The 27,722-nt window shown below is 43.9% G+C and overlaps 1 protein-coding gene across 3 annotated transcripts in view; it reads left to right on the plus strand.

The window, feature by feature from the left end:
- The window catches only part of LOC138968684 (protein WWC2-like), a 60,091-nt gene that overhangs the window by 11,864 nt on the left and 20,505 nt on the right, over positions 1-27,722 (plus strand). For 2 of the 3 annotated variants that reach the window (XM_070341283.1, XM_070341286.1), the window contains exons 7-17: positions 4,206-4,331; positions 5,009-5,160; positions 6,398-6,562; positions 7,399-7,488; positions 7,846-8,898; positions 11,282-11,347; positions 12,240-12,326; positions 12,920-13,103; positions 14,058-14,327; positions 24,792-24,892; positions 25,948-26,051. In XM_070341283.1, the coding sequence (XP_070197384.1) occupies positions 4,206-4,331; positions 5,009-5,160; positions 6,398-6,562; positions 7,399-7,488; positions 7,846-8,898; positions 11,282-11,347; positions 12,240-12,326; positions 12,920-13,103; positions 14,058-14,327; positions 24,792-24,892; positions 25,948-26,051 (2,398 nt within the window). The remainder of the gene's footprint in view (positions 1-4,205; positions 4,332-5,008; positions 5,161-6,397; positions 6,563-7,398; positions 7,489-7,845; positions 8,899-11,281; positions 11,348-12,239; positions 12,327-12,919; positions 13,104-14,057; positions 14,328-24,791; positions 24,893-25,947; positions 26,052-27,722) is intronic. The other variant, XM_070341284.1, reaches the window with a different exon arrangement.

A 27,722-nucleotide genomic window follows, 5' to 3' on the forward strand; every position in this document is an offset into this window, starting at 1 on the left:
TGACCTCCAATGACCTCTACACTTTAACGATGGTTTCGTTGACCTTTGACCTTTTTCAAGGTCACAGGTCAGCGTCAAAGGAAAAATTAGACATTTTATATCTTTGACAAAGTTCATCGGATGTGATTGAAACTTTGTAGGATTATTCTTTACATCAAAGTATTTACATCTGTAGCCTTTTACGAACGTTATCAGAAAAACAAGGGAGATAACTAGCCTTTTCTGTTCGGCAACACACAACTTAACGTTGGGCTTTTCTCGGAAACTATAAAAGTGACCGGGCTCAAATTTTATGTGAACGTGACTCATTGTGTTGTGAATAGCAATTTCTTCCTGTCCATCTGATGCCTCATATAATATTCAGAACTGCGAAAGTGACTCGATCGAGCGTTTGCTCTTCTTGTTTTTGTTTCTTCTTATTTTTTATTCCAAATCATGAGCTGGGTCCTTCCAGAAGTTTTAAGTTCAGCAAGATGGTTGTTTCTGTTTGGCGTTCTCTGATCTGTACAACCTTTTCAACCTGAACATTCTGTACCCATGCCCTTTTTGCGGTTATTATTTATTTGTCAGTTGTTGTTTTTTTGTATGACTTTGTCTGGTCTGTATGCACCTTTTTACATTTAGTCAAGTTTTGACTAAATGTTTTAACGTAGAGGGGGGAATCGAGACGAGGGTGTGGTGTATGTGTGTGTGTGTGTGTGTGTGTAGAGCGATTCAGAGAAAACTACTGGACCGATCTTCATGAAACTTGACATGAGAGATCCTGAGTATGGTATCTCCAGACGTTTTTTTCATTTTTTTGATAAATGTCTTTGATGACGTCATATCCGGCTTTTCGTGAAAGTTGAGGCGGCACTGTCACGCTCTCATTTTTCAACCAAATTGGTTGAAATTTTGGTCAAGTAATCTTCGACGAAGCCCGGACTTTGGTATTGCATTTCAGCTTGAAGGCTTAAAAATTAATTAATGAGTTTGCTCATTAAAGTTGTCATTAAAATCGATTTTTTGCAAACAGATTTAAAATTGATTGCATCGTATTCTTCATCACATTCTAAATCTAAAAATATATACATATGTCATGTTTACTCTTAAAATGTGATCACAATTAACGAAAATAGATTAATTAATCTTACGATTAAAATTTAAGAAATCGATCCAAAAATGATTTCATCTTATTCTTTATCATTTCCTGATTCCAAAAACATATAGATATGATAGGTTGGATTCAAAACAAGCTCAGAAAGTTAACAAGAATACAGAAAAGCGCGCTTTCCTGCTTAGCACAATACGCTACCGCGCTAATCTGGCGTGTCAATATCACTACGTTTTGCACGTGGGAGGTGAGCGATTTCCTTCACGCGGGGATTGACGAAGCTGTACTGTCTTGGTGAAAAAATACAGTGCGTTCAGTTTCATCCCGTGAGTTCGACAGCTTGACTAAATGTAGTAATTTTGCCTTACGCGACTTGTTACTTCTGCCACTGTCTCTGTTTGATGCTGGTCCTTACAGTGACTTTTTTTGTGTGGCTTGGTCTCTTTTCAAATACTCTCTCCTTAGTAAAGATATTTACTTTCCTTCCTCCAGCACTATTTTTATTGTTTTCTTCTTTCCTGGTAACTTCTCTTGTCTGAGCAACTTTCCGGACTGAAACAAGTACTCTTCCTGCATTCAGTGTATTAAGTTCAATAATAATAATAGAACATTTATATAGCGCTTCTCCACAGCTTGAAGCGCTGTCCAATGGCTTGAAAGCAGGGGGAGGGGGGAGGTTAGAGATAACATACAAATAAATAATTACAATTCGCAATAAATGACGCCAGTGACTCTCCGGGTGTGAGGTCACAATTAGATAACATCTTCATTAGTCGCCAATTAGTCACCTCCTCATACTTGCCAATTAGGCTTCGTTGTAGCTTTAGATGTCAAGCACAAGTTGCACTGATTGTTGCGGCTGGCTGTTTCCGCCAGCATCATACAGAGGAAGGTCATAGGACCCGTTGAAAGGAAGTGATAGGAATTCGAAACCGGAAACATTCAGTTGTTGCAATGCAGCCTATTGCATTGTTTACTCAAAGTCGTTTCCTGCTTTAGCTTTATTTTGGGCCCACATGTGTGCAAATGATGCTTTTGTTTGTATGATAAGAGTTGTTGCTAAGTACTACACAGAAACTGGTCTGTTCTTGCTACATAGACACAAAGGCAGATAGACATGCATGCAGCCACACACGCAAACACACACATGTGCACGTGCATGCAGTCACACACACACACACACACACACACACACACACACTCAGCATGACTCAATTTTATCTCAAAATGCAGCTTCCGTGGCAGTCACACCTACTCCCACCCCCAGGCTGTCATCATCACCTCATCCTCGCCCCCACCCCTCACGTACCCCCTTGAAGCTTGACAATGGGGTGGTTGTGGGCAGGTAGAGAGGAAGGCCACCCCAGGTTAGCGTGGCAGAGCTGGAAGGTTGCCATGCCCAGCTTGTCTTTCTGGAATGTTTCACACTAGGGGCAAAGCCTACCAGGCCCTGGAGAGATTGGGTGTACTTTAAAGTCACTGTGTCTCCTGCATCTTATTTCTGATTGAGATACAATAGAATCCCCCTGTAAGACCTAAAAGAACAAGAAAATCAGAGTGTTTTTCAAAGGGGGAGGTGGATGGGCATGGTAATTGGTGAGATACATTGTAAGCATTTTAGAATAAGAGTACATATACTATATGTTTGACAGCATTAAATTTAAAGCAATGATTTCTTTCACGTCCTAACACAAAAGTGTATTTAAGAAATGTCAGGTTTCTTGGAATAATTGCATTTTGTCCAACTGTATAAATGATCAATTCAGTCCTGCTTTCATTTCACTCTAGTGCCTCTGTGCACTGAAGTGCATCCTGCATTCAGAAACATTGTACATCAGCTCACATGAAGCAGTTTATTACAACCCCTGGTTCCCTCTGGCTCAGGGCTTAAAAAAAACCAGCTTGGTGCAAGGAGCTAGGCTCTACCTCAGCTGAGAGCTATGTTGCAAATGTTTACACAAGAGGTAACTGCTCTAGAGAGGCCGGTAGTACATGGCTGCAGTAACCCCTACACCCTCCTCCTTCCCTCTGTCCCCCTTCCCTTGCTGCTCGTAGAATAGAACTATGCTGATGAAGAGAAAGCTAAAGGGAGAGAGAGAGAGATCTGGCTTCTGCGTGGAGAGAGACTGTAACTTTGTTCTCATACAGTACATCCATGTGCAGGCGGCAGCAAGAGATGTAAAACAAAGACGGAAAAAGAAGAAAAAGCATCTCTTGTAACAAGTGGTTTTGATTCTTTCCCCCAAGTGTCTGTGCTGCCAAGAGCTATTTTTAGCCCTGTAGTGATGTCATAAAAACAGCATGTCCAACAGCTAGGATGGTGTGTGTGTGTGCATGCGCGCGTGTGCGCATGTGTGTGTGTGTGTGTGTGTGTGTGTGTGTGTCGTGTGTGTGTCGTGAGTGTGTGTATATGTGTGTGTGTGTGTGTGTGTGTGTGTGTGTGTGTGTGTGTGTGTGTGTGTGTGTGACTAATACATGTCCTATTGTTCAATGAAGAAATGGTGATTTATTTGGGTTTTATCAGCCATTAAAGTTTTAGAGTGCAGTCTCTGTATTATTCTTACCTCTGATTTGTGTGTTTGGTTTTGTTTGTGATTATAATATGTCTGTATGTGTACCCATGTTTGTTTGTGTGTGTGTGTGGCCTTATTTGTTGAAGAGGGGGTTGAGTGCATCAAGAACACTGATTGAATAAAGTCAATGTAGTGTTCCTATTCAAAGCACCATGCAATTTTTCTCATTTTGATTTTTGTCAGACTGTCAGTGACAAGTTCATTCTTTCATCTTTCTGTGTGTGTTTTTTTCTCATGTGATGTTATATAGTCGTAAAAACCCTTGGGGATCCTTTGGGGTGGTCTGAATGGGCAGGTGGTCTTTCTGGACAGGTGGTCACTGTACATGTAGTTTAATATGTATCTAAACTGCACAAATAGACAACACACCACTGAACAGGGCCATCTCCATCAAACACTGTGTCTGTGGACTTTCCTTCTTTTTTTCTACAGAAAAATGCAGTTTCTTCCACAACCAGCCAAAAATAATCACACGAAGGGAAGATAAGCCTTTTTATGCAACCATACTAAATCTTGTTTTTGTGTGTGTGTCATTTCAGTCGCTGGCCCGTTTAAAAGAGGACTTCCTCCTGTCAAAGACCGGCGGCTCCTCCCCTGACGTGTCCACATTGTCGCTGGCGCACGACCGACACGAGATAGCCTCCCAGACTGACCTAAGAGGAGATGTAAGTTACTCTTTCACGTTTTGCATTGTGACTGCCATCAGTAAAATTCTCTACAGATTTAGGCCTTGACCAAAAAAGAATCTCAAATGTGAGTGACAATTTAAATTAAACAAGAAGAGAACACAACAGTAATCAGGTTTGGTTATATTAATTAATATTTTGACAGCTTGTCGCTGCCTTCTTCTGGATGGTAAAAAGTAAGATAGCTAAAAAGCAGCCAAAGGGGCATTTGTTATGTGAAAATGGGAGAGAGCTTCTTTATTTTAGAAGTTATTTATCTTCAGAGCAGCATCTTTAAAGTGAACATGCTGATACTTTTTTGTGTGTGACTTAGGTCAGATGTGTCAAATCACTTTGGTTCTTGGACATACGCAACTTTGATGAAAAGCATTGTTAGTGAGGGATTTTTAGCTTTTGGCAGGTTGTGTGTTCATTGTGTCATCTGATCATGCTTTACTCCTGTGCGTTCCGTTTGGGCCTGAACCTCAGCTGGCTGTTTGCTGAGAAGATTCAAAAGAAACTTCAGTATGATGCGTTCATTGTTTTATATCTGTTCATTGTTTCATACCTGATCATTGTTTCATACCTGTTCAATGTTTCATACCTGTTCAATGTGTAATAAACTAATACCTGTTCAGTGTGTAATACCTGTTCATGTGTGACTCGTGTGTGTTCAGTTTGGCCTGAACCAGAGCCGGCTGTTCGCAGAGAAGACGCGGATGAGACTGCAGTACGATGAGGCACGGAGAAAGCTCAGCAGTCTCAAAGTTCGCCTGGCCAATATCGAGGATCAGATGGTACCTGGCCAGACTCAGTGCGACAAAGACAGGTGGGTTGGCATGGAAACACAATACAGTGGAATCCTTCTTTAAAGACCACAACACTTTTCAGAAAATAAGGTCTTCTTCTTCTTCTTCTTCTTCTTCTTCTTCTTCTTCTTCTTCTGCGTTCGTGGGCTGAAACTCCCACGTACACTCGTGTGTTTTTTGCACGAGTGGAATTTTACGTGTATGACCGTTTTTTACCCCGCCATTTAGGCAGCCATACGCCGTTTTCGGAGGAAGCATGCTGGGTATTTTCGTGTTTCTATAACCCACCGAACTCTGACATGGATTACAGGATCTTTTTCGTGCGCACTTGGTCTTGTGCTTGCGTGTACACACGGGGGTGTTCGGACACCGAGGAGAGTCTGCACACAAAGTTGACTCTGAGAAATAAATCTCTCGCCGAACGTAGGGACGAACTCACGCTGACAGCGGCCAACTGGATACAAATCCAGCGCGCTACCGACTGAGCTACATCCCCGCCCCTAAAATAAGGTCTGAAAAAGGAGGGACTTTTGAAATTGAGATAAATTATTGACCAAAAAAAAGGAGAAAAACTGCAAAACCTGGATTTTAAAAGTAAGAAAGTCTGACGAGGACGTCTTTGGTTTAAACAATGTTTTATTAAATCAAACATGATACAATAATACAACGATAAACAATAGGGACACGAACTCAAGCGAACGCTTATATTACGCGAGGACGTCTTTGAAGGGGGTTCCACCGTCTTTAGCCTTAGCACAGTTAAAGCAGCTGCATTTGCTGTGTTCAGAGGATTTATAAGATACGTTGATGACTTTGTGATAAAAGATTTTTGATTGATTTATTTATTACAAATGTTATTACCTGATTATTCATTTTATGATTATTTATGTAGAGCAAGTTGGTTGATTTATTCCACACAAAAAGTGCATAATAACAAGTACCCTGTTGTTAACTGCTAACATTGATGATTATCCCGTATACTTATTTACAGACTTCAGTGCTTTCTCAGGCAGAGGCAGCAATCATTATTGTGAATTTACAGCATTCTCACTTCTCGATTTGGGTATTTGGGAAAGTGTTGACTTACAGCATTCAAACTTCTCGATTTGGGTATTCAGGAAAGTGTTGATTTACACCATTTAAACTTCTCGATTTGGGTATTCAGGAAATTGTTTATTTACAGCATTCATATTTCTTGATTTGTGTATTCAGGAATGTGTTGATTACAGAATCATACTTCTCATTTTGGGTGTTCAGGTTGCTTCTTCTCCAAGAGAAAGAACAGTTGCTACGGGAACTACGCAGCATCGACCCCAAGGGTCGTAACGGAGAAGAAATGACTTCCATCCGTCAGCGCATTGCACAACTGGAGTATGACTTGAAACACGCACTGCAGATTTCTAATAAACAGATTCAGGAAAGGTCAGTGTTGTAGTGCAGAAAGAATTTGCTTGCTCAGTATTCCTGTGGGACTTTGTCCTTTGAAGATGTGTGTGATTGTGCACAATGTGTGTATGCCTTTATACTGTGTGGGAGTGTGTGTGTTAGAAAGTGTATGTGTCTCTCTCTCTCGCTCGCTCTCTCTCTCTCTCTCTCTCTCTCTCTCTCTCCTCTCTTTCTCTCTCCTCTCTCTCCTCTCTCTCTCCTCTCTCTCTCCCCTCTCTCTCTCTCTCCTCTCTCTCTCTCTCTCTCTCTTTCTGCTCTCTTTCTCCTCTCCCTCTCTCTTTCTCTCTCTCCCTCTCTTTCTCTCTCTCCCTCTCTCTCTTTCTCTTTCTCCTCTCTCTCTCTCTCTCTCTCTCTCTCTCTCTCTCTCTCTCTCTTTCTGCTCTCTTTCTCCTCTCTCTCTGTCTCTCTGAGTCTCTCTCTCTCTTTCTGCTCTCTTTCCCCTCTCTCTCTCTCTCTCTCTCTCTCTCTCTCTCTCTCTCTCTCTCTCTCTCTCTCTCTCTCTCTCTCTCTCTCTCTCTCTCTACAATTATTCTCTGTATATGTTCCAAGGACAGGTTGGAAGATTAGGCTAAGCCTAAAACCTTTATCCTTATGTAATAAAGTTCTGAGTTCTGAGTTCTCTCTGTATGTGTGTTTGAGAATAGCATGTAGGGGTTGAAGGGATTAAAGGAAGGGTAGCCAGACAGTATGCTAAGTGAGACATTGAAAATATGAAATGAATGTGTTTAATCCTAGTATGTAGTGAATGTCTTTTATTCGTGGATTACACATGGCAATGTTTTGATTTCTCTTTTGCACAAAATTATTTCCAGGCTGACACTACACAACGAGAAGGCTAACATCATGCACGAGCTGAACGAGACAACAAAGCTTACATCCTATTTGGAGTCACAGTTGCGAAGGTATGTTACAGTTGTATACTCTAACGGGTGCCTTTTCTTCAATTTCCATGCGGCTGATTTGTGTGTTCTTGTCTTTTTACCAAAATATAACCATTTGGTCACTTCTTCCTTAGATTTTTTATAATTCCAGATAGTATTTGGAGATTTGAGATTACATTGAATGCCAATTCAAAACCTTTCATTTTAAGACATGTTTTCTATTACTTTGCATTTTCAGATTCATAAAGTCCACATAACACCTCCATATAAAGTTTCCCTTTCAAATGTTATTTGAGGATCAGATTTTTGGAGGTTATAAAACCAAAGACTTACTGCAGTTCAACAGCCTGGCCATGAACAGCTTGTTTTCTTTTGCAGTCTGTCGCTGAGCACACTTTCGATGTCATCGGGGTCATCACTGGGGTCACTAGGGTCACTGTCCGCCAGCAGCCGCGGCTCGCTCAACTCCCTCAGCACGCAGGACGTGTACGGGCAGGCCACGGGCATCACGGGGTCAGGGATGGGGGTCATGGGGTCGGAGGTCAACCTGCAGGAACTGCACCAGCGGGTGGAGAAGCTGCTGCAAGGCCACAGCATGTCCCCCATCAGCGAGGCCGTCTCCCCCACCACCACCCCCATCCCCCATGCCGACATCACAGCGGCCGCCACCAACAGCTACCTGCAGAGCGTGATGGCTGGGTCTGGCTCGGCTAGCTCAGAGGGAGCCACTGCCAAGTCGGGTTCACACTCGTCCTTGTCCTCTCCGCCTGCTTCTCCGTACGGACTTGGGGCTCCGCCCAGCTATGAGCAGCACGTAAACTGCGTGCAGAGAGTTGGGGGATTACTCCCCGGGGCTGGGAGCATGGCCACTAAGTGGTCGCGCCCCAACACAGACTTGACCCCTCACATCATTCTGGAGGCTGAGGAGGGTAGTGCAACCTCCCCCCATCCCAGAACGGAGCAGGGGGTCAGCAACCACTATCCCATAGTTCTTACACCTGTCCCGCCGCCTGTACCACCCTCCACCCTCTCCTCCGTACCCCTCACCTGCCCCCACCACCAGCCTCCCCCACCCTCTCCTGCTTCCCACCAAGAACTGTATCAAGGCGCTGGTGCCTTGTCTTCTGCTGCTAACCCAGCGGACTCACTGACTGCTCCCTCTTTGTTACATCAAGCGTGTGTGGGTGCAGAAAGAGACAGAGACCATGTGGGGTCGGGTGTCGTCATGGCACCGCCCAATCAACGGCGAGCGTTGGTAGCGGGGTTGGACAATGTGGACGTATTGTCTAACCCGCCTCTGAGCCCCATCAGTGAAAGTAGTTCAGGCGTGGGCAACAACTTGTCGGGTGGAAATACCCGAAGTGTGTCAGCTGCTGTTAGCGACGAGTCTGTGGCTGGGGATTCTGGGGTGTTTGAGGCCACCGTCAAAAGGTGAGTAACTTTGTTGTTGCCGGGTAGTTGGTGTAGCCTGAAGGCATTGAGTCGATTGACTATTTCAGTTTGTGTGGTTCAGAAAGCAGATTTGTCATTGTGTGTGACTGACTTCTTGTGAATATGTAAAATTATGTGTGAAATACACAGCCCCACTCTGTACACATGATATGATGTATCAACATGATTTAAGTGCTATGTTTGTGTGTGGATATATTTAATATTCAATGTGCCAATAATATTAGTACATTGACTATCTCTTGTGGGAATTCCTAGTTAAGTAGAATTACACTTAGGAGGGTCAGGCTCTCCCTGTTGGTAGTTTTTCTCACACTGCCACATCGATGCTTATTCCTGCTAACCATAGATCTGTAAACGTCTGAACATTTGAAACAGACATTGACTATACAGTATACACTAATACATTTACAGAAAAGATGTCAACAGTTGAAAAGGCACAGGGGCTGATTGTTGTAAAACAGATGCACCTTGTAGGTCGAAAAATACAGTGGCTGTTTTCTGTTACATCTTCACAGAACTCTTTGCATAAAATATCTAATCAACATAATTTATAAAGAATGTTTTTGTTTGACAATCACAATGTGAGTGACAATTCTTATGTGAACATCCATTCGCTTCATTGTGAGTAATTCTTTGTACTCCTTTGAAACAAGTTTTAGTTTGTAACTAGCTGTAAAGTGTGAATGAAACTGACAGCCATTTGCAGGCTGCACAGTCATGATTATAACCTTAAACCAGTGGAAGGATTCAAACTGCCATGGTTTTACGTTTTGTCCAACCAACTTCAATCAGAGCTATTTTTATTTATTTTTAAAAAATGACAGTAGGTCTATGTGGTTCTTTTTCTCAAGTCTATGTGGTTCTTTTTCTCCAGATCCTGCGTCATCTGGAGAAGTCACGTTCATACGCTAGAATCTTATTTCTCGATTTTAGTAGTGCTTTTAATACAATTATCCCCCACATGCTGTTTGACAAGCTGTCAGCCCTGAACGTACATCCGTCCATCTGTCATTGGGTTTTAGACTTTCTCTTAGACCGTCCACAGGTAGTCAAGGTGAACGGTTCATACTCTTGCTCAGCCACGCTGAACACAGGGACGCCCCAGGGGTGTGTGCTTTCTCCACTTTTATTCACACTTTTCACGAACGACTGTGTATCATCAGATCCATCTGTGCTGGTTCTGAAGTTTTCAGATGACACGACAGTTGAGGGGCTGATTTCCAACGATGATGAAAGTGTGTATAGAGAGGAAGGAGGTGGAACAGTTGGTTGGCTGGTGCTCTGACAACTTAGAGCTCAATGTCTCTAAAACCAAAGAAATGATTGTAGATTTTTAGAAAGAACAAACTCGCACTCACCCCTTTAGAGATCAACGGTGAAAGTGTTGAGCAGGTCGACTCCTTTAGATTTTTAGGCACAATCATCTCGAGCGACCTCACATGGGACAAAAACACAGAGCCCATCATCAAGAAGTGTCAGCAGAGGCTTCACTTCCTTAGACAGCTGAAGAAATTTAGACTGAACCAAGCCATCCAAAAGCAGTTCTATAGGGCCACTGTAGAAAGCATTCTGTGTTTTTCAGTCACCGTGTGGTTTAGCGGTGCCAGTGCTAGGAACAAGGAAGAGCTGGAGCGCATTGTCAGACAAGCGTCTCGTATTGTGGGTTGCGAACTTCCGTCAGTCGCCTCACTGTACAGCTCACGTTTAGCAAAGAGAGTTAGGGGTATAGTGGCAGACTCATCTCACCCAGCCGGCCATCTGTTCGAGCTCCTCCCGTCAGGCAAGCGCTTCCGCGCTCTGAAGAGCAGGACTTCTCGTTTCAGAAACAGTTTCTTTCCTGAGGCAGTCCTTGCGGCCTCAATGGTGGATCGTTCTTAGATCTGTTAGATTTGTGATATATGTTTTGAAAGGGATCGAGTATCCTTAAATGAAATATCTTAATAGATGTAAGGGTTGTGTCCTTTGAATAACTGTGTTAGCATGTACTCGGATTTATTATATTGATGACTATATTTTTAGATATGATTTTAGGGAATTCATTTATCTAGTACTAATCTAGTTTAACCATGTAACCTGTGATTACTCCTGTCAAATTGGTGCTAAAAGAACAACCAGTCCGTTTTGAACTGTCTGGTTGGTGTACACATGTAAATAGGCCCAGTGAAATTGAACACTTTATCTGTACATATTTATTATGATATAATATGCGTGTGGAAGGAGTGTGAAGTTTGGATGCATACACCATAACAAAATCCTGTGCTTTGCATTTGTTTGACTTGATCTGATCTGTATTCCAATCCTAAGAAAATGAGTTTGTTAAAATTGTTTGTGTTACTTATGACATTGCATTCTTTTTGTGCAGAACTGGCGTCATTGATCAAGTATTAGAAACAAACCTAGAAAGTGCTCAGATTCAAGTCAAATTGAAGTGAGTATTGCAAAGCAATGATCTAGTATAAATTTTGAAAATACGTTATATATGCTGTGTGCCTGTGAGTGACAAGGTTATGTGAGATGTGTCGTCATTATAGAATATGTATCAGGCCTGGGAATGATACGCCTTTCGTCGTAAATACGACGAAGTCCTTTTCTAATTGTGTAAGAAAAGAGCCTCCATGTGCCCTTAAAAATGCTTAAAACGCAACATTTTCCCGTCAGTACTCCCAAACCACTTTTACTCATTCCCAGGCCTGATGTATGTTTTTATCTTCTAATGTGTTGACCTTTCTTTCTAATGAGGAGTGGTTTGTTTGTTTTTCCTTTGTCAGTTATAATGATAACTGGAAATTTTTAAGTGCCTAACCTATGGCTCTAGGCCCTTTACAAAAGAACATATACAGAATAGAACAATTAAATGTACAACCTACATAAAACAATTAATCATACAGACAAAAATCACCACATGGACTGTTCACACAATATTGTGCAATACACACTTTATACACACATACCCAGTGAACACTTTCAACAATCATACCAACGTTATTGGAGAGTAGTATGTGCAGAAATGGAATGGAAAAGACATTAGGCCAGGTTGGTGTAATATTGTGTGAAATATTGTTAGGAGACAATTACCCCCTCTCTCTGTTCGGAGCCAACATTAATTTGGTGATATGGAAATAGCCTGTTAACTGTTTTGAACAAGAAGCAAGAGTCTCACTCTCAATAACTTTTGGATTAGTTTCTTTTGTTAGCTGTACAGCTATCATGACAAGTACCGGGAGGCCACTAAAAATATCAAACTTGTTTCAACCTTCTGCAAGTATTTTCTGTGCCTGCTTCTTCTTAGCACGATTTTAATTTGATGTCCGATTGTGCAGGTACGAAGGGGTAGATAAGCAGCTGCAAGTGGGCATCGAGCAGGCTCGAAACTTGGCTGCTCTCCCCTTTCCAGAGGGCAGCAAAGTGTAAGTCGACCTTGATTGAGGGATCACTGTTTCTTATTAATATTTACTTATCTATTTTATTAATTTTTTTAAATTGAACATGTTGTGATTTGGGTTATATATGCCCTTTGGCAATTTGAGCTGCAATGCGTAGAATGTAAGATTAGTCTGTCAAGAGGAGAAGCCTTTACTAGAAGCAGGTGCTCATTTATTTTATTTTTTTACACACAAAAAAACAACCAACGTCAATTAAAGATTTATAAGGTGTTTTCAGTCTGTGGCGTGTTACACGGTAACAGATTTCTCAAGTGTAGATGTGTGAAGTTGCATGAGATTGGGATGCTTTGATAAGATACTGAACTCTCTTTAACCAAAGAAAGGCTTTTGTAAAAATGTTTGTGCCAGAATCAGAGTGAGTCCTGCCAAATACTTAATCCAGGATTGAAGAAAACCTTTGATGGCTTTTTTTGTTGTTGTTGTGTTGTTGCTGTCCCTACACCTGTTCCTTGTCTCTGTGTGCTCTCACTCAGTATCCACTGCTCCATCCACATCTGAATTTCATTCCGCTGCTTTTATTCCAAACATAACAAATATTCTGTCTTCTCTTTCCCCAGATGTATCAAGGTAGCAGTAGTGCCAAGTGTGAATGTGTCATGGGCCACAAAGCCTCTGAGCGAGTTGAAGGCGCCGAAATTCTCTGAAGTGTTTGCTGTCACATTGCTGGAGCATCGCCTCTACACCAACACCTTGCAGTTAAACGTCTGGAGTCTGCATGAAGTGTTGGGAGATGAGTGTCTGGTAAGTTGAAAGTGTCTGTGGTTGTATTGGTATGTTCACGTGTGGGAAGGAGTGAGACAGAGAGAGGAGGGGGCATCTGTCTGTGTGTGCGTGTGAATGAGAGAGAGGAGTGGGGGTGTGTTCAAATGTCACAAAGGAGTAAGACAGAGAGAGGAGGGGGCATCTGTATCTGTGTGTGTGTGAACGAGAGAGCGGAGTGGGGGGTTGTTCAAATGTCAGAAAGGAGTAAGACAGAGAGAGGAGGGGGCATCTGTGTCTGTGTGTGAACGAGAGAGAGGAGTGGGGGTGTGTTCAAATGTCTCAAAGGAGTAAGACAGAGAGAGGAGGGGGCATCTGTATCTGTGTGTGTGTGTGAACGAGAGAGCGGAGTGGGGGTGTGTTCAAATGTCACAAAGGAGTAAGACAGAGAGAGGAGGGGGCATCTGTCTCTGTGTGCGTGTGAACGAGAGAGAGGAGTGGGGGTGTGTTCAAATGTCACAAAGGAGTAAGACAGAGAGAGGAGGGGGCATCTGTCTCTGTGTGTGAACGAGAGAGAGGAGTGGGGGTGTGTTCAAATGTCAGAAAGGAGTAAGACAGAGAGAGGAGGGGGCATCTGTGTCTGTGTGTGAACGAGAGAGAGGAGTGGGGGTGTGTTCAAATGTCAGAAAGGAGTAAGACAGAGAGAGGAGGGGGCATCTGTGTCCATTTCTGTGTCTGTGTGAACGAGAGAGAGGAGTGGGTGTGTTTAACTAAGTGTCAGAAAGGAGAAAGACAAGAGAGAGATGGGGGTGTATGTTTCTGTCTTTGTCTCTGTGTGTTACTGTGTGAATGAGAGAAAAGTTTGTGTGTGCATACCTTTGAACAAGAATAAATGTAACCAAATCTCCAGCAGAAAGATTTCCCAATTTGACATTAAAAAACAACAACAGTTTATCGAAGAGATGTCAAGACTTGCAAACGCTTGTTCTCTTTCAGGGCTGTGCTCAGGTGAGCCTGGCAGACTTTAACCCCCGCAGCATTTCGCAACGCTGGTACAACGTTCTCAGCTTCAAGTTCATGCAAGCCGACCTTCCGCCAGCCAGCAAAGCACCAGCTTCCAACTCAGCGAGGGTTCCATCGTCATCTTCCAAGACATCCAGCGTTCCTCCGCCCATCCCTTCCGCCAGCGGAAGTCTTCCCAGCCTTCCTTCCTCCTCTTCCAGTTCTGATGGCATGAGGCCATCTCGTCTGATGCATGCAAAACAGGTCAGTTGCAGTGGGAAGAATGCTCAGACCTGGGAACCCATACAATTTCGCCGTATTTTGTACGCGTGTTTGTCTAGAATACGATCAATAGGATCAGTGGAAAAAAATACGATGAGAAAAATTCCTAGACTCCTTTTCTTTACAAGTGCATCCTGAAGCTGATCCAGTGTTTTGACACATGATTACAGTTATTGTCAGTAAACATTGAAAGAAGCATTACATTTTGTTTTAAATGTATTGGTCAACTTAATTAACGGTGCGATGGATGCGTGTGAAGCATATTTGAATCATGGATATTCAAATGCTGTGTGGAGTATGGTCATTTTTTTGAAAATACACCAAGTTTGTTTGAGAATACTCCAAGTGGGAAACAGGGGTTCCCAGGTCTGAATGCTATGGGGTGGCACTGTTCAGTGTTGTTCTCAGACTTGGAGGACAATAGGTCAGTTGGACCTGGATTTAAAACATGTACAGTGGAACCCCTCTTTTAAAACCTCCACAAATCTGAGAAATTCAGGTCTTAAGAATGAGAGTCTTAAAGGTCCTTGTCTACATTTTTATACCGAAATCGCCATTTGACCATTAAAATGCAGAGTCTATTATCTACAAATATCAACAATACACCCCCTTTCGATCAGGAAAGACGAAGCCAGTGTAGCCGTTTGAAAATTCATTGTAGTATTCCAGCGTAGTACTCATAGTAGGATATCCTTATTTGGAAAATGCCAAGCGCAAAACTCCTCTCAAATGCCGTGCATTTCGTGCGTTTAAAAAAAAGCTTGGACAGCGCTCTAGTGTCAAACTGTTGCTGCACTTGTTTGGGCGTGGCTATAAGCATAGTGACATGAATTTGATTGGTCAGTATTTTTAGGCAAAGCACATGTTCTCAGCAAACAGAAAACAAAATATTGGAAGCGTGAGTCACGCTACCCAAAAATAAAATCTTTTTTTACATATATTTTTTTTTCTATAACTTTTTTCCCCATGGTTCATTCATCATTTGACATAATTTTGTATCGAAATCTAACCATAGGATTAAATTACATATCTTAACCCGACTCACATTTAGCATTAACTTCAGATTAATAGCTTGGACACTGAACTACGCTTCACCCCTAAGGGGGAAGAAACCCCTTAAAAAAGAACGGCCTTGACTCAACCCAAGTTAACCAGAGTCAAGGTCATACCGCTCTCGCGACCTATCACGCGAGACCCAACCGCCGCCATGTTAGAAACGTCACTCCTACTTCAGCCTCCGATCAGCTCGGACGTGTTTTCACAGCTACGCTACAGGCTTTCAGCCTACTACTGTTTTTCAAGCAGTATTTTCACCCCGTTCTACAGGTCCCTGCCTAAGCAAGATTGGGTGAGCTCTTTCTAATTTGTTCGGCTCCTGTTCGTTTGTGTCTTTCTCCGTCTTGCAGTCTGTTTCGTGTTTACGTTTCTTAGACTGTTTGTTTTCGTCAGCTATGGCTGACAAAGAGAGAAAGAAGCCTCAGACTAGGCAAATGGCTGCTGAGTGTTCGCCTAGTAAGGACGCACTTAAAGAGACAGGCAAAGTTACTACCGTCTCAGTTCATGACCCAGTTTCTCAAACTACCATGTCCGTTAATATTTCGGACCCCGATAGCCCAGTCATGCCCGTACTGAAAGAAGCTAAAAGTAAGGCTCCTTCAGCCAAGAAGAGACGTAGTGGTAAAGACAAGACTAAAGATGATTTTTCCTCCCTTTTTGAGAAGTTTTCTGTCAATATGAATAACATGTTTGCACAACAACAGCAGTTTGCAGCCGATTTGCATGCTACAGTAAAACCTGCGAGCAAAGGACACCCTTGGGGAACCTTGCCACTGTCCTTTGTACAAAGGTGTCCTTTCTTTTGAATATGAATGCGCAGACATTTTTTGGGAAGAAAAAACCCAGCCAAATAGTTTTATTCTAAACTGTGCATTACATGTAGTCATACAGAAAGTGACAAAGAAAACAAGTTCAACATGCAACATGTACATGTACAAAACCAGAATCAGTCTGGCTTGGTTCAGACGCACATCTTCAGAATGCTACTCAAGTTCATGACAGCTGTCAGCATTTCAGGGTGAACGGAGAACGAGCGAGAGAGAGAGAGAGAGAGAGAGAGAGAGAGAGAGAGAGAGAGAGAGAGAGAGAGAGAGAGAGACTGAGCGAGAGAGAGAGAGAGAGAGAGAGAGAGAGAGAGAGAGAGAGAGAGAGAGAGAGAACGGAGAACGAGCGATAGCGAGAACGAGCGAGAGAGAGAGAGAGAGAGAGAGAACGACTAAGCGAGAGAGAGAGAGAGAGAGAGAGAGAGAGAGAGAGAACGACTGAGCGAGAGAGAGAGAAAGAGGTGCAATCGGTTTCTTATCTGAAGCCATTCACGGGAATATTCTTTGATCGAGCTCTCGAAAACCACTCGAAGAGTTCGCCGTTCAATTTCTTTATCACATCGACTCTTTCTTCTAAAGTCAGAAATTTCCGTTTTGACATGATGAGACCGCGATCGACGAAGGATGAGACGAAGATGCATCACAGTACAGAAAGTAGAAACCCTAACTTGTTTTTGTTTGTGAGTTGAGTTCAATTCACGGCATCGACCAATGAGCGTGCACCATACAAAAAATCAATCTTTCAAGTGCTGTCGTTGGCTTACAAAATAAGCTTCTCGCGCGTTCACATCGCCAGCGAGATTGTATTTGCAGAACCAAGATGGCGGACCGTTGTTGACAGGTAACGAACCAAATCGGGACCAAAAAAGAGTGTCCGCGTCCGCGCCTTTGAGGTGTCCGCTCTTTTAAGGTGTTTTTGAGTGTAAAATACATCCGTCCTCACTTGAAGTGTCCGTTATGCAAAGGTGTCCGCCGAATTAAGGGTCCGCTGGATGCAGGTTTTACTGTACTCGTAAAGAGTTACACTCGCTCCCAGCGGGGGTGGGCGGAGTGGCTTCGCTGGCTTACGCTAAGGCTCCGCCGTCATGCACTATCACGTCGGCCGACGTGCACGCAGAGCAGGGTGATTGCTTCATTCAAGGGGCGGTTTCACGCTCTTCAGGTTTGTCAAGTTCACCGGTAGCCAGGTTCTCTGGTGAAAGTGTTCAAGTTGGGCCGGAACTAGTAGCCCCCCCGCCGCGGCTGGGGGGTGAAAGTTTGACTTTCCCGGAGGCTATCGCTCTTTATAAGAGGCGGAACTCATGGGGGGTCAACACCGGACAACAAGTTGGGCCGGAACTAGTAGCTCCCCCGCCGAGGCTGGGGAGTGAAAGTTCGACTCTCCCGGAGGCTATCGCTCTTAGTAAGCGGAACTCACGGGGGGTCGACACCGGACAACGAGACAGTTGTACTCACAGGCAGACTGGTATGTCTCCGGTGAATGTATACAAGTCTCAACTTCCTCCCTCTGGGCAGGAAGCTGCTTTCGGGCAGGCTTTGCACGGTCCTTCCGTTTTGCAATCAGCCTCGCCTGTGGTGGATCGTTTTAGTGACGCAGCTAGTCACAGTGACTTTCACGGTACAGCCACAGCAGATTCGGAGGTCGACGATTCTCACTCACTTTCTGAGGAGGAAGTTGATGTCAAGTTGTCACTCAAACTTAAACCAGCTATGGTTACTGCAGCTCAGGTGTCTGCTAAGTACTTCGCTGAAGGGGTGACAGCTATGACAAGCTCTGCGGCACCACCACCCTCAGCGGTCGGTGATTTCCGCCCTGCCTTAACGGAAGTTCAGGGATATCGTTTTAGCGAGTCTCCTTCTGTTGCCTACGAACTTTCCAAGGTGCTGGCTAGAACTTCGGGTTCTGAGAATAGCTTGCCTGTGGATACTGTGCCTTTACTGGCGGCACACGGTCAGGCGCCTGATTCTGCTCAGCCATGGCTTGCCTCAGGCCAGTTACGGATGTCGAGCACTTCTTTTCATGCACGCAAGTTTGCTCTCTCCCGTCGCCACCACAGCCTTATTGAGACTTACGCTTTGCCGAGTGCACCGCTTCCGGTCACTCCGGAGTTGGCTAATCTCAGAGAGGATGTCTATCGTTTTGACAAAACTTGTGCTTACTCTGAAGGCGCTTTGATTGGTTTGGAAGAGACGGGAAGATACTCGTTGGAACTTGCTTCTCTTTCAGAGACACTTCTCAGATCTCTTTCTCGGTCGATCGCGGTGTCGTTGGATCCTTTCGAATTTCGAAACGACGCTAGCGTGAAAGACGTGCCCATACTCCTGGCCTCTTTGGCGAAGGTTTCAGCCGAACAAATGACAGTCGCGGCACGGTTGTACGCTCATGCGGTTTACACACGCAGGGACGCTTTCTTGTCTGGCTCCAGAATTCAAGATAAGTCTACTTTGGACTTGCTCAAGGTCTCCCCTTTCACAGAGGGTTCTTTGCTTGGTCAACCTTCACTTGACGCGCTTGACAAACAAACACAAAACGCTAAGGACTTAGCGATCGCAAAGCTTGCCCAACACGGTTTCGCTAAGCCTCAGGCCAAACAACAGGGTCCTCCTAAAGCTTCTTTCACTTCTGCTAATCGGGGACGCGGCTCTCAGCATTCACAGTCCTCTTTTAGGGGTAGAGGCAGGGGCGCGCCTTACCCCAAGAAGAAGCCGTCTTTCGGCAATGCTAGGGGGTCGGGTCGAAAACCTAACCCCCAATGACGAGGCCCCGAGCTACTCATCCCCGCAGCCCCCACCCTTTTGGTGGCGGGCGGCCCCTCCCGGGCCCTTCCCTACTGGTTACAGCATGTAAACAGTCAGTGGATCGTGGGGATAGTACGTTCGGGGTTCAGGCTGCTCTGGAAAGAGGAGAAAGCGCCTCTAACCAGAACACCTCCTGCGTTCAAATTTCCGACAAAACCAGAGGCAAAGGCCACAATTCAGTTGGAAATCGCTGCTCTTCTTCAAAAGGAAGCAGTGGAAGTTGTTTCAGACCACAACTCCCCGGGTTTTTACGGGAGGATATTTGTAGTCCCAAAGAGCTCGGGAGGGTGGCGTCCAGTCTTAGACCTGTCCCCATTGAACAAATTCCTCCGGGAGATTCGGTTTACCATGGAGACTCCCTTTTCTGTTCGGGAGGCACTCAGACCGGGGGATTGGGCAACATCAATAGATCTGACGGATGCGTATTTTCATATACTCATGCATCCGTCAGATCGAAAGTGGCTCAGATTTCGGTGGGCAACAGACATTTATCAGTTCAGGGCTCTCCCCTTCGGCTTGTCTCTGGCCCCTTGGGTCTTCACAATGGTGACACGACAACTTTGTTCTCTGGTCAGACAAAAGGGCATTCGTCTGCGTGCATATTTAGACGATTGGCTCGTACTAAATCAGAACCAACAGTCTTGCAGTCTTCACACGCAGGCAGTGTTGGATCAGGCAAACGATCTAGGTTTTCAGATCAACCAGAGCAAATCAGAGCTGATACCGTCACAAAACTTCACGTATCTAGGGATGACCTTCGATACGGTGGCATGGTCAGTTCGTCCCTCACTGAGAAGAGTCAACAAGCTTCAAGACCTACTCAGGTCTCTCAGGTCTCAGAAACAGGCCAAGGTCAGGGTCTTGGCGTCCGCCTTAGGACAGATGGAATCTATGGCCACTCTCATTCCGCTGGGGAGAGTATGCAAAAGGCCGTTTCAGGCTGCACTCAACTCAGAGTGGAATCCGGCTTACCAGGGCTGGGATGTCTCTGTTCAGATACACAGCTGGATTCGACACACCACAAATCAGTGGTTACAGGCAGGCTTGTTTCTGGGAGTTCCGATTGTGCTTCCTCCTCCGGAGGTCGACATGTTCACAGATGCGTCTCGGGTGGGCTGGGGTGCTCATCTTGCACAGCTCACGGCCTCGGGGACTTGGCCAGAGAGTCAAGCCCGGTCTCACATCAATGTGTTGGAGTTGGAGGCAGTCTTTTTGGGGCTTCGGAGCTTCTTCCCTGCCGTTGTCGGAAAGCATGTTCGGCTACATACCGACAACACCACGGTAGCGGCCTATGTGAACAAGCAGGGCGGTTCACGGTCGCAAACACTCTCAGTCAGAACTTGTCAGATCCTGCGGTGGTGTGCTCAACATCAGATCACTCTGTCGGCGAAGTTCCTACCGGGTCGGCTCAATGTTTTAGCCGATGCTCTCAGCCGTTCGTCCAGTGTGTTGCACACGGAGTGGACGATCACCCACCATGCACTTCAGAGATTGTGGGTTCAGGTCGAAAAGCCTGTAGTCGATCTGTTCGCTACGAGGTTTTCCCGGAGACTGCCAGTATTTGTCTCCCCGTTTCCCGATCCGGAAGCTTGGAAGACAAACGCTCTGGAGATCAACTGGTCGGATCTCACGGCGTACGCCTTCCCTCCGTTTCAACTGCTGGGCAGGGTACTCAGAAAGGTCGAGATGGAACGCCCGTCCCTCATTCTGGTGGCTCCAATGTGGACAAGCCAACATTGGTTTCCGGACCTGCTTCGTCTCACAGTAGGTCCTCCCATTCCGCTAAACCTAGAGAAGGGAGATCTGCTACAACCACGCACGGGCGTTCTTCACGAGAATCCGCAGGCTCTGCGCCTTCACGCGTGGAGACTTTGAGAAAATCTTTGCGTCGCTCAGGTGCTTCTGAAGGGACTTTGGATCTGGTTCAAAAGGCTCACAGGCAGTCTACTAGCTCGGTTTACACCTCACACTGGTCTGCATGGGTAGCATGGTGCGCAGATAATGGGGTCGAAGCTACATCTCCTCGGTCAATGCAGGTAGCAAATCATTTGTCTTGGTTGGCCTCCCAAGGCAAGTCCCCATCATCTCTTAAGGTCAGGAGATCAGCGATTTCGTCCACCTTAAAGCAATTAGGTCGCACTATTTCCCTGGGTGGAGTTATTGCAAGCGTGTTAAGGGGCGCTGCATTGGATTTTGTTAAGACAAAGACTCCAGTCCCAGCCTGGGATCTGTTTCTAGTTTTGAACTTCTTGAGATCTTCGGATTTTGAACCTTTACATTTGGCAAGTCTCCATAATCTTACGCGTAAAGCTCTTCTGCTCACTTTACTGGCTACAGCTAGACGGAGCAGCGAAGTACACGCGCTCTCAGGCCTTCCAAAAGACATCTCTGTTGAGAGTGACGGCTCTATCTCCCTTCGTTTTAGACCTGATTTCTTAGCAAAAAATCAAAAGCCTCACCATCCTGCTCCCGTTATCAGGATTCCGTCTTTGTCCACTATACTAGCACCAGGCGACCCTGACATGACAAATTGTCCAGTGCGAACACTTAGCAGCTATTTGTCTAGGACTGCTCCGTTAAGAGCTAAAGAACAGAGACTTCTGTTTATCTCACTCAATACTGCTCGGAACAGAGACCTGTCACGGGTGACTTTGGCTAGGTGGATCGCCACACTCATAAAACAAGCATATGAATGGTGGCAGAAAGGAAAAGGGGGGGGGCAATCCGTTCTCCCCATGTCGTCTGCACGTACTCATGAGGCGAGAGCCTGGGCCTCGTCTTTGGCCGTACTACAGTCAGGAAGGCTTTCTGAAGTACTTGACGCTGCGTATTGGGCGTCTGAAGACGTCTTCATAAATTTTTACTTGCGTGACATTGCAAGTAAGCGGCAAGATGGGACCAACTCCTTACCGGCTGTGGTAGCCGCAGGACAGGTTCTTCCAAGATCATAGAGTAAGTACCCGCCACCTACATTAGCAATCTGCTAAATGTGAGTCGGGTTAAGATATGTAATTTAATCGAAAATTTTATAAGTAAATTTTGATTTGATTAATATACTTACCCGACTCACATCGTTAATACCCTCCCGCCTACCCCGCTTAGGGTTTCCATAAAAAAGAACAGATCATTTCAGTAGGAGTGACGTTTCTAACATGGCGGCGGTTGGGTCTCGCGTGATAGGTCGCGAGAGCGGTATGACCTTGACTCTGGTTAACTTGGGTTGAGTCAAGGCCGTTCTTTTTTAAGGGGTTTCTTCCCCCTTAGGGGTGAAGCGTAGTTCAGTGTCCAAGCTATTAATCTGAAGTTAATGCTAAATGTGAGTCGGGTAAGTATATTAATCAAATCAAAATTTACTTATAAAATTTTCGATTATTGAAAAAAAAGCAAAAATGTAGACGACCACCTTTAAAATGGGGGTAACTTTACATTGTTATGAACAGACAATCTCAAAAGGCAAGGTCTAAAAAGGGGAGAGGTGTTGAAAATTGGGGGAAGAGTCTTAAAAGGGAGGTTCCACTGTATAGGTCCAAATATCCTGTCTAAGACCTCATGTGTGTCTAAACTATCGGACAGTCAACTGACCAGGGTCAGAACAATGTGTTCGATCAATAAAGTATGCAGCAGTGACCGAAGACCGAGGCCTGGGAACAATACTGGGGTAGGGTGGAGTGTGTGAAGCGATGCAGTGTATGCATGTGTGTACAGTTACCTGTGTTTTTACATTTAGTCAAGTTTTGACTAAATGTTTTAACGTAGAGGGGGGAATCGAGACGAGGGTCGTGGTGTATGTGCGTGTGTGTGTGTGTGTGTGTGTGTGTGTGTAGAGCGATTCAGACTAAACTACTGGACCGATATTTATGAAATTTGACATGAGAGTTCCTGGGTATGAAATCCCCGAACGTTTTTTTCATTTTTTTGATAAATGTCTTTGATGACGTCATATCCGGCTTTTCGTGAAAGTTGAGGCGGCACTGTCACGCCCTCATTTTTCAACCAAATTGGTTGAAATTTTGGTCAAGTAATCTTCGACGAAGCCCGGACTTCGGTATTGCATTTCAGCTTGGTGGCTTAAAAATTAATTAATGACTTTGGTCATTAAAAATCTGAAAATTGTAAAAAAAAATAAAAATGTATAAAACGATCCAAATTTACGTTCATCTTATTCTCCATCATTTTCTGATTCCAAAAACATATAAATATGTTATATTTGGATTAAAAACAAGCTCTGAAAATTAAATATATAAAAATTATTATCAAAATTAAATTGTCGAAATCAATTTAAAAACACTTTCATCTTATTCCTTGTCGGTTCCTGATTCCAAAAACATATAGATATGATATGTTTGGATTAAAAACACGCTCACAAAGTTAAAACAAAGAGAGGTACAGAAAAGCGTGCTATCCTTCTTAGCGCAACTACTACCCCGCTCTTCTTGTCAATTTCACTGCCTTTGCCATGAGCGGTGGACTGACGATGCTACGAGTATACGGTCTTGCTGAAAAATGGCATTGCGTTCAGTTTCATTCTGTGAGTTCGACAGCTACTTGACTAAATGTTGTATTTTCGCCTTACGCGACTTGTTTAGTAATGCACTGAAGACATTATTTTAGATTTGGGTGGGTGGGGGATAGAATTTTCAGTTGAAGTGCAAATGTCAAAACTGTTTGAAAGGAACAAACATGAGGAACAAACAAAAAAGAATTGTGTTTCTGTTAAGGATCGGAATCAGCAGCCGGCTTTGCAATCTACAACTAAACACCTTTTTAACACTAAACTCTGTATTGTTCTTTTTGTTGTTAAATAATGAACCCTCAGATTTTAAGTTGATGAGGGTTACGAGTTCTCTCATTGCTGATTTCTGTTGGAAATGCTGGCCAAAGTACAAATATTCGTAGAAACTCATATTGTCATTTGGGTAAAATCCTCAGACCTGCCTACCCTTACGATATGGGCGTAATTTACTACGATTGTTAACCCAAACTACGCCACCACGCTTTCCACAATGGAAGTACGATTTTTTTCAAACCAAAAGTACGATTTTTCGCATCTCGTCTCGATGTAAATCCGATCTGTACTGTTGCTCTCACAGAGCTTGCGTTTGCACCTGCGCGAGATCGTTTGGGCAATATCCGGTCATTTTCAATCTGTTCAGCCACATACAAGATAGACGACGCCGTTCGCATTACAATGAATTAGCGACGCGTGGAAAATCTGAGTCCCCATGAGACGGACGAGTCGGACGAGGAAGCTGGTTACAGTGGTGGTAAAAGGATTGCTGTGAAAAAGAAGAAAGCTATTCCACAGAAATACAAAGGCAGCTAAATGGAATCGTGGCCATGCCTAGGACCTTAATCAAAAGGACCAAAGCATGTCTTCTGTTCCCTTTGCCACAGTGACTTTTCGTGTGCACACGGTGGAAAATATGACTGTGCATAGCACATCGGGAAAAATGATCACAAGGATGCAGTAAAGAGAGCTCATGGAAACCAAAAGACAAAATACGTTCGAATTACCGGTTTCTTTATTAGGAAGTTAAGTGATACAGTAACAAAACTGGAGGGAGAAATTGTCTGAGTAGAAGTGACAATGTGCGAAATGATTGCCGAATGGAATCTTGATTACACCTTCTTCCACCAGATTACTCTTTTTGGCTGGGCTCATTACACCTTGTAATTTTGGAGGTAGGCAGGTCTGAATCCTGCTTGCTGATGTGCTGAGTGACAAAGACGGAACTTTCACTGATGTTGTTGCTATGCCTCTGTTCAGCAGAAAGACCGAGTTCACCAGCTGCTGGAGGCTTCCTCGGCCAAGCTGAGGAAAGCATCAATCACCAGCGACGAGAACTCCACAGATAACTTGCGAGACAGGTGAGAAGCTGCATTTTTGACTCAAGTTTGTGAAACGTGATCTTTGGATTGGCAAACGTGTGTATGTGTGGGTTTTGAGATGCAGTTAGATTTAAAGGCATATGTACGCGCTCCCGTGTTTACAAAGTGTAGTTTGCCCATAATCGATGTCAAACGCACCATAAGACCATATAATGACGATATGTCACCATGCGCGGACCATAATACATGCATTACAGCTTGTTCTAGCCTCTGAAAAAGTGAGGATGTCAACAAAGCCGCGCGCGGTGTTAGCTCCCTTGCATCAACGTTACATGTGTTGCCAAATCTATAAATAGGACGATCCAGATCAAAATGAAAATTAACATATCTCAACATTGAAGGGGTCCTAGACCACAATATTTTGCAGGGAACTTAATTTAGCATGTCTCCAGCTGTTGGTAAAGCAATTAGCGTGTATAGTCATCGAGTACATATGCCTTTAAAGTGTAGAGGGGTGGTTGAAGGGAGGTGTTGTGGTAGGTGGAAGAACTGATTTTGACCTCATGATTGGTGAAGTTTCTGATATAGACAAGCGGTTGAAAACGCATGAATGTGTATGTGTGTGCATGCGTGTTTGGTCAGAAAACTTAACAGTTCTGCAAAGCTCAGCATTCTTGTAACTCTGCGGTTCAGTCACAGGAATGTTCTTCTTCTTCTTCAGCGTTCGACGACAGGAATGTTCCAAGCAGGAGAGTTTCTCATTGATGTTTGGATGTGTATGTTTTTTTTGGTCTATCTTGCGAAGAGTTTAACATAAATCATGAGCCAACTACTGAACATGAACTGAGAAACACCAGAGTGCTTGAATATGCACTATTTACCATTGCTAATGAGAAATTACTAGTTCAATATTTGTTGCATGTGTTGCTCGTAGGCTTCTGTGTCTTAACACACACTGCTTCCCACGTCTGTAGTTGTGGTACAGGATGTGTACCAGTCAATGTGGAAATGTAGTGTTTTCATTCAGGAGTTGCAGACATAGTTTGCTGCTCTTTTCAGTCAGTTTGACATATGTGTTGTGTTCAATTTTGCAGTCAGCACAAGTCATTGCATCCCACCGTGTTGTCATTGAAAGAAGAAAGCAGTGACGAATCCACCATCATTTCATCACAGACCTCAACACTTACTCGAAACCAGGGTATGTTTTCAATGTCATTTACAAGAGTGGTAGATGCCTCTTTACATTTAGTCAAGTTTTGACTAAATGTTTTAACATAGAGGGGGGAATCGTGACAAGGGTCGTGGTGTGTGTGTGTGTGTGTGTGTGTGTGTGTGTGTGTGTGTGTGTGTGTGTGTGTGTGTGTGTGTGTAGAGCGATTCAGAGTAAACTACTGGACCGATCTGTATGAAATTTTTCATGAGAGTTCCTGGGTATGATATCCCCAGACGTTTTTTTCATTTTTTCCATAAATGTCTTTGATGACATCATATCCGGCATTTTGTAAAAGTTGAGGCGGCACTGTCACACCCTCATTTTTCAATCAAATTGATTGCAATTTTGGCCAAGCAATCTTCGACGTAGGCCGGACTTTGGTATTGCATTTCAGCTTGGAGGCTTAAACATTAATTAATGACTTTGGTCATTAAAAATCTGAAAATTGTAATTTTAAATTATTTTTTTATAAAACGATCCAAAATTACGTTTATCGTATTCTTCATCATTTTCTGATTCCAAAAACATATAATTTAAATTATGTTATATTCGGATTAAAAACAAGCTCTGAAAATTAAACATAAAAATTATGATTAAAATTAAATTTCCGAACTCGATTTAAAAACAATTTCATCTTATTCCTTGTCCGTTCCTGATTCCAAAAACATATAGATATGATATGTTTGGATTAAAAACACGTTCAGAGAGTTAAAAAGAATAGAGATATAGAAAAGCGGGCTATCCTCCTCAGCGCAACCGCTACCGTGCTTTTCTGTATTGTTAATTTCACTGCCTTTGCCCCGAGCGGTGGACAGACGATGCTACGAGTGTACGGTCTTGCGGAAAAAATGCTTTGCGTTCAGTTTCATTCTGTGAGTTCGACTGAGCTTGACTAAATGTTGTATTTTCGCCTTACGCGACTTGTTGTTAATTCACTTGAGCAATAAGGAGAGTCATAGAGTTCAGTGGAGATGGCTCTGTCGGTAGGGGCGCTGGCTTGAAACCACTTTGGCGATCATGTGTGGCTTCAGGTGAAGAGAGAACTTGTGGTATTTGTATGGATGGCGATAGCATTGATAATAATGATGACAATGATGATGACAGTCTGGCGATTGTGGTTGTCATTGCTGTCTGACAGCAATGACAACCACAATCGCAGTGATGATGATGGTGTGGTTGACAATGATGATGTTTGATGACTGATGACAACAACGATGACAACAGTATTGACAATCGCAGTGTTGACTACCACAATCACATTGATGATGATGATCGATGACTACGACGATGACAAAAGTTATGACAATCACAGTGATGACTACCACAATGGCATTGATGAGGGTGATGATCGATGACAATGACAACAACAGTACCGATAATAACAGTGACTGCCACAGTCACATTGATGATGATCGATGAGTACACTTATGACGACAGTAATGACAATCACAGTGACGACGATGATGATGATCGATGACGACAGTAATGATAATCACAGTGATGACGATGATGATGATCGATGACAACACTTATGATCACAGTGACGACGATGATGATGATCAATGACTACAACTATGACGACAGTAATGATAATCACGGTGATGATGATGATCGATGACTACAACTATGACGACAGTAATGATAATCACAGTGATG

The sequence above is a fragment of the Littorina saxatilis genome, linkage group LG6, assembly GCF_037325665.1.
Source record: "Littorina saxatilis isolate snail1 linkage group LG6, US_GU_Lsax_2.0, whole genome shotgun sequence".
NCBI classification, from domain to species: Eukaryota; Metazoa; Mollusca; class Gastropoda; order Littorinimorpha; family Littorinidae; genus Littorina; species Littorina saxatilis.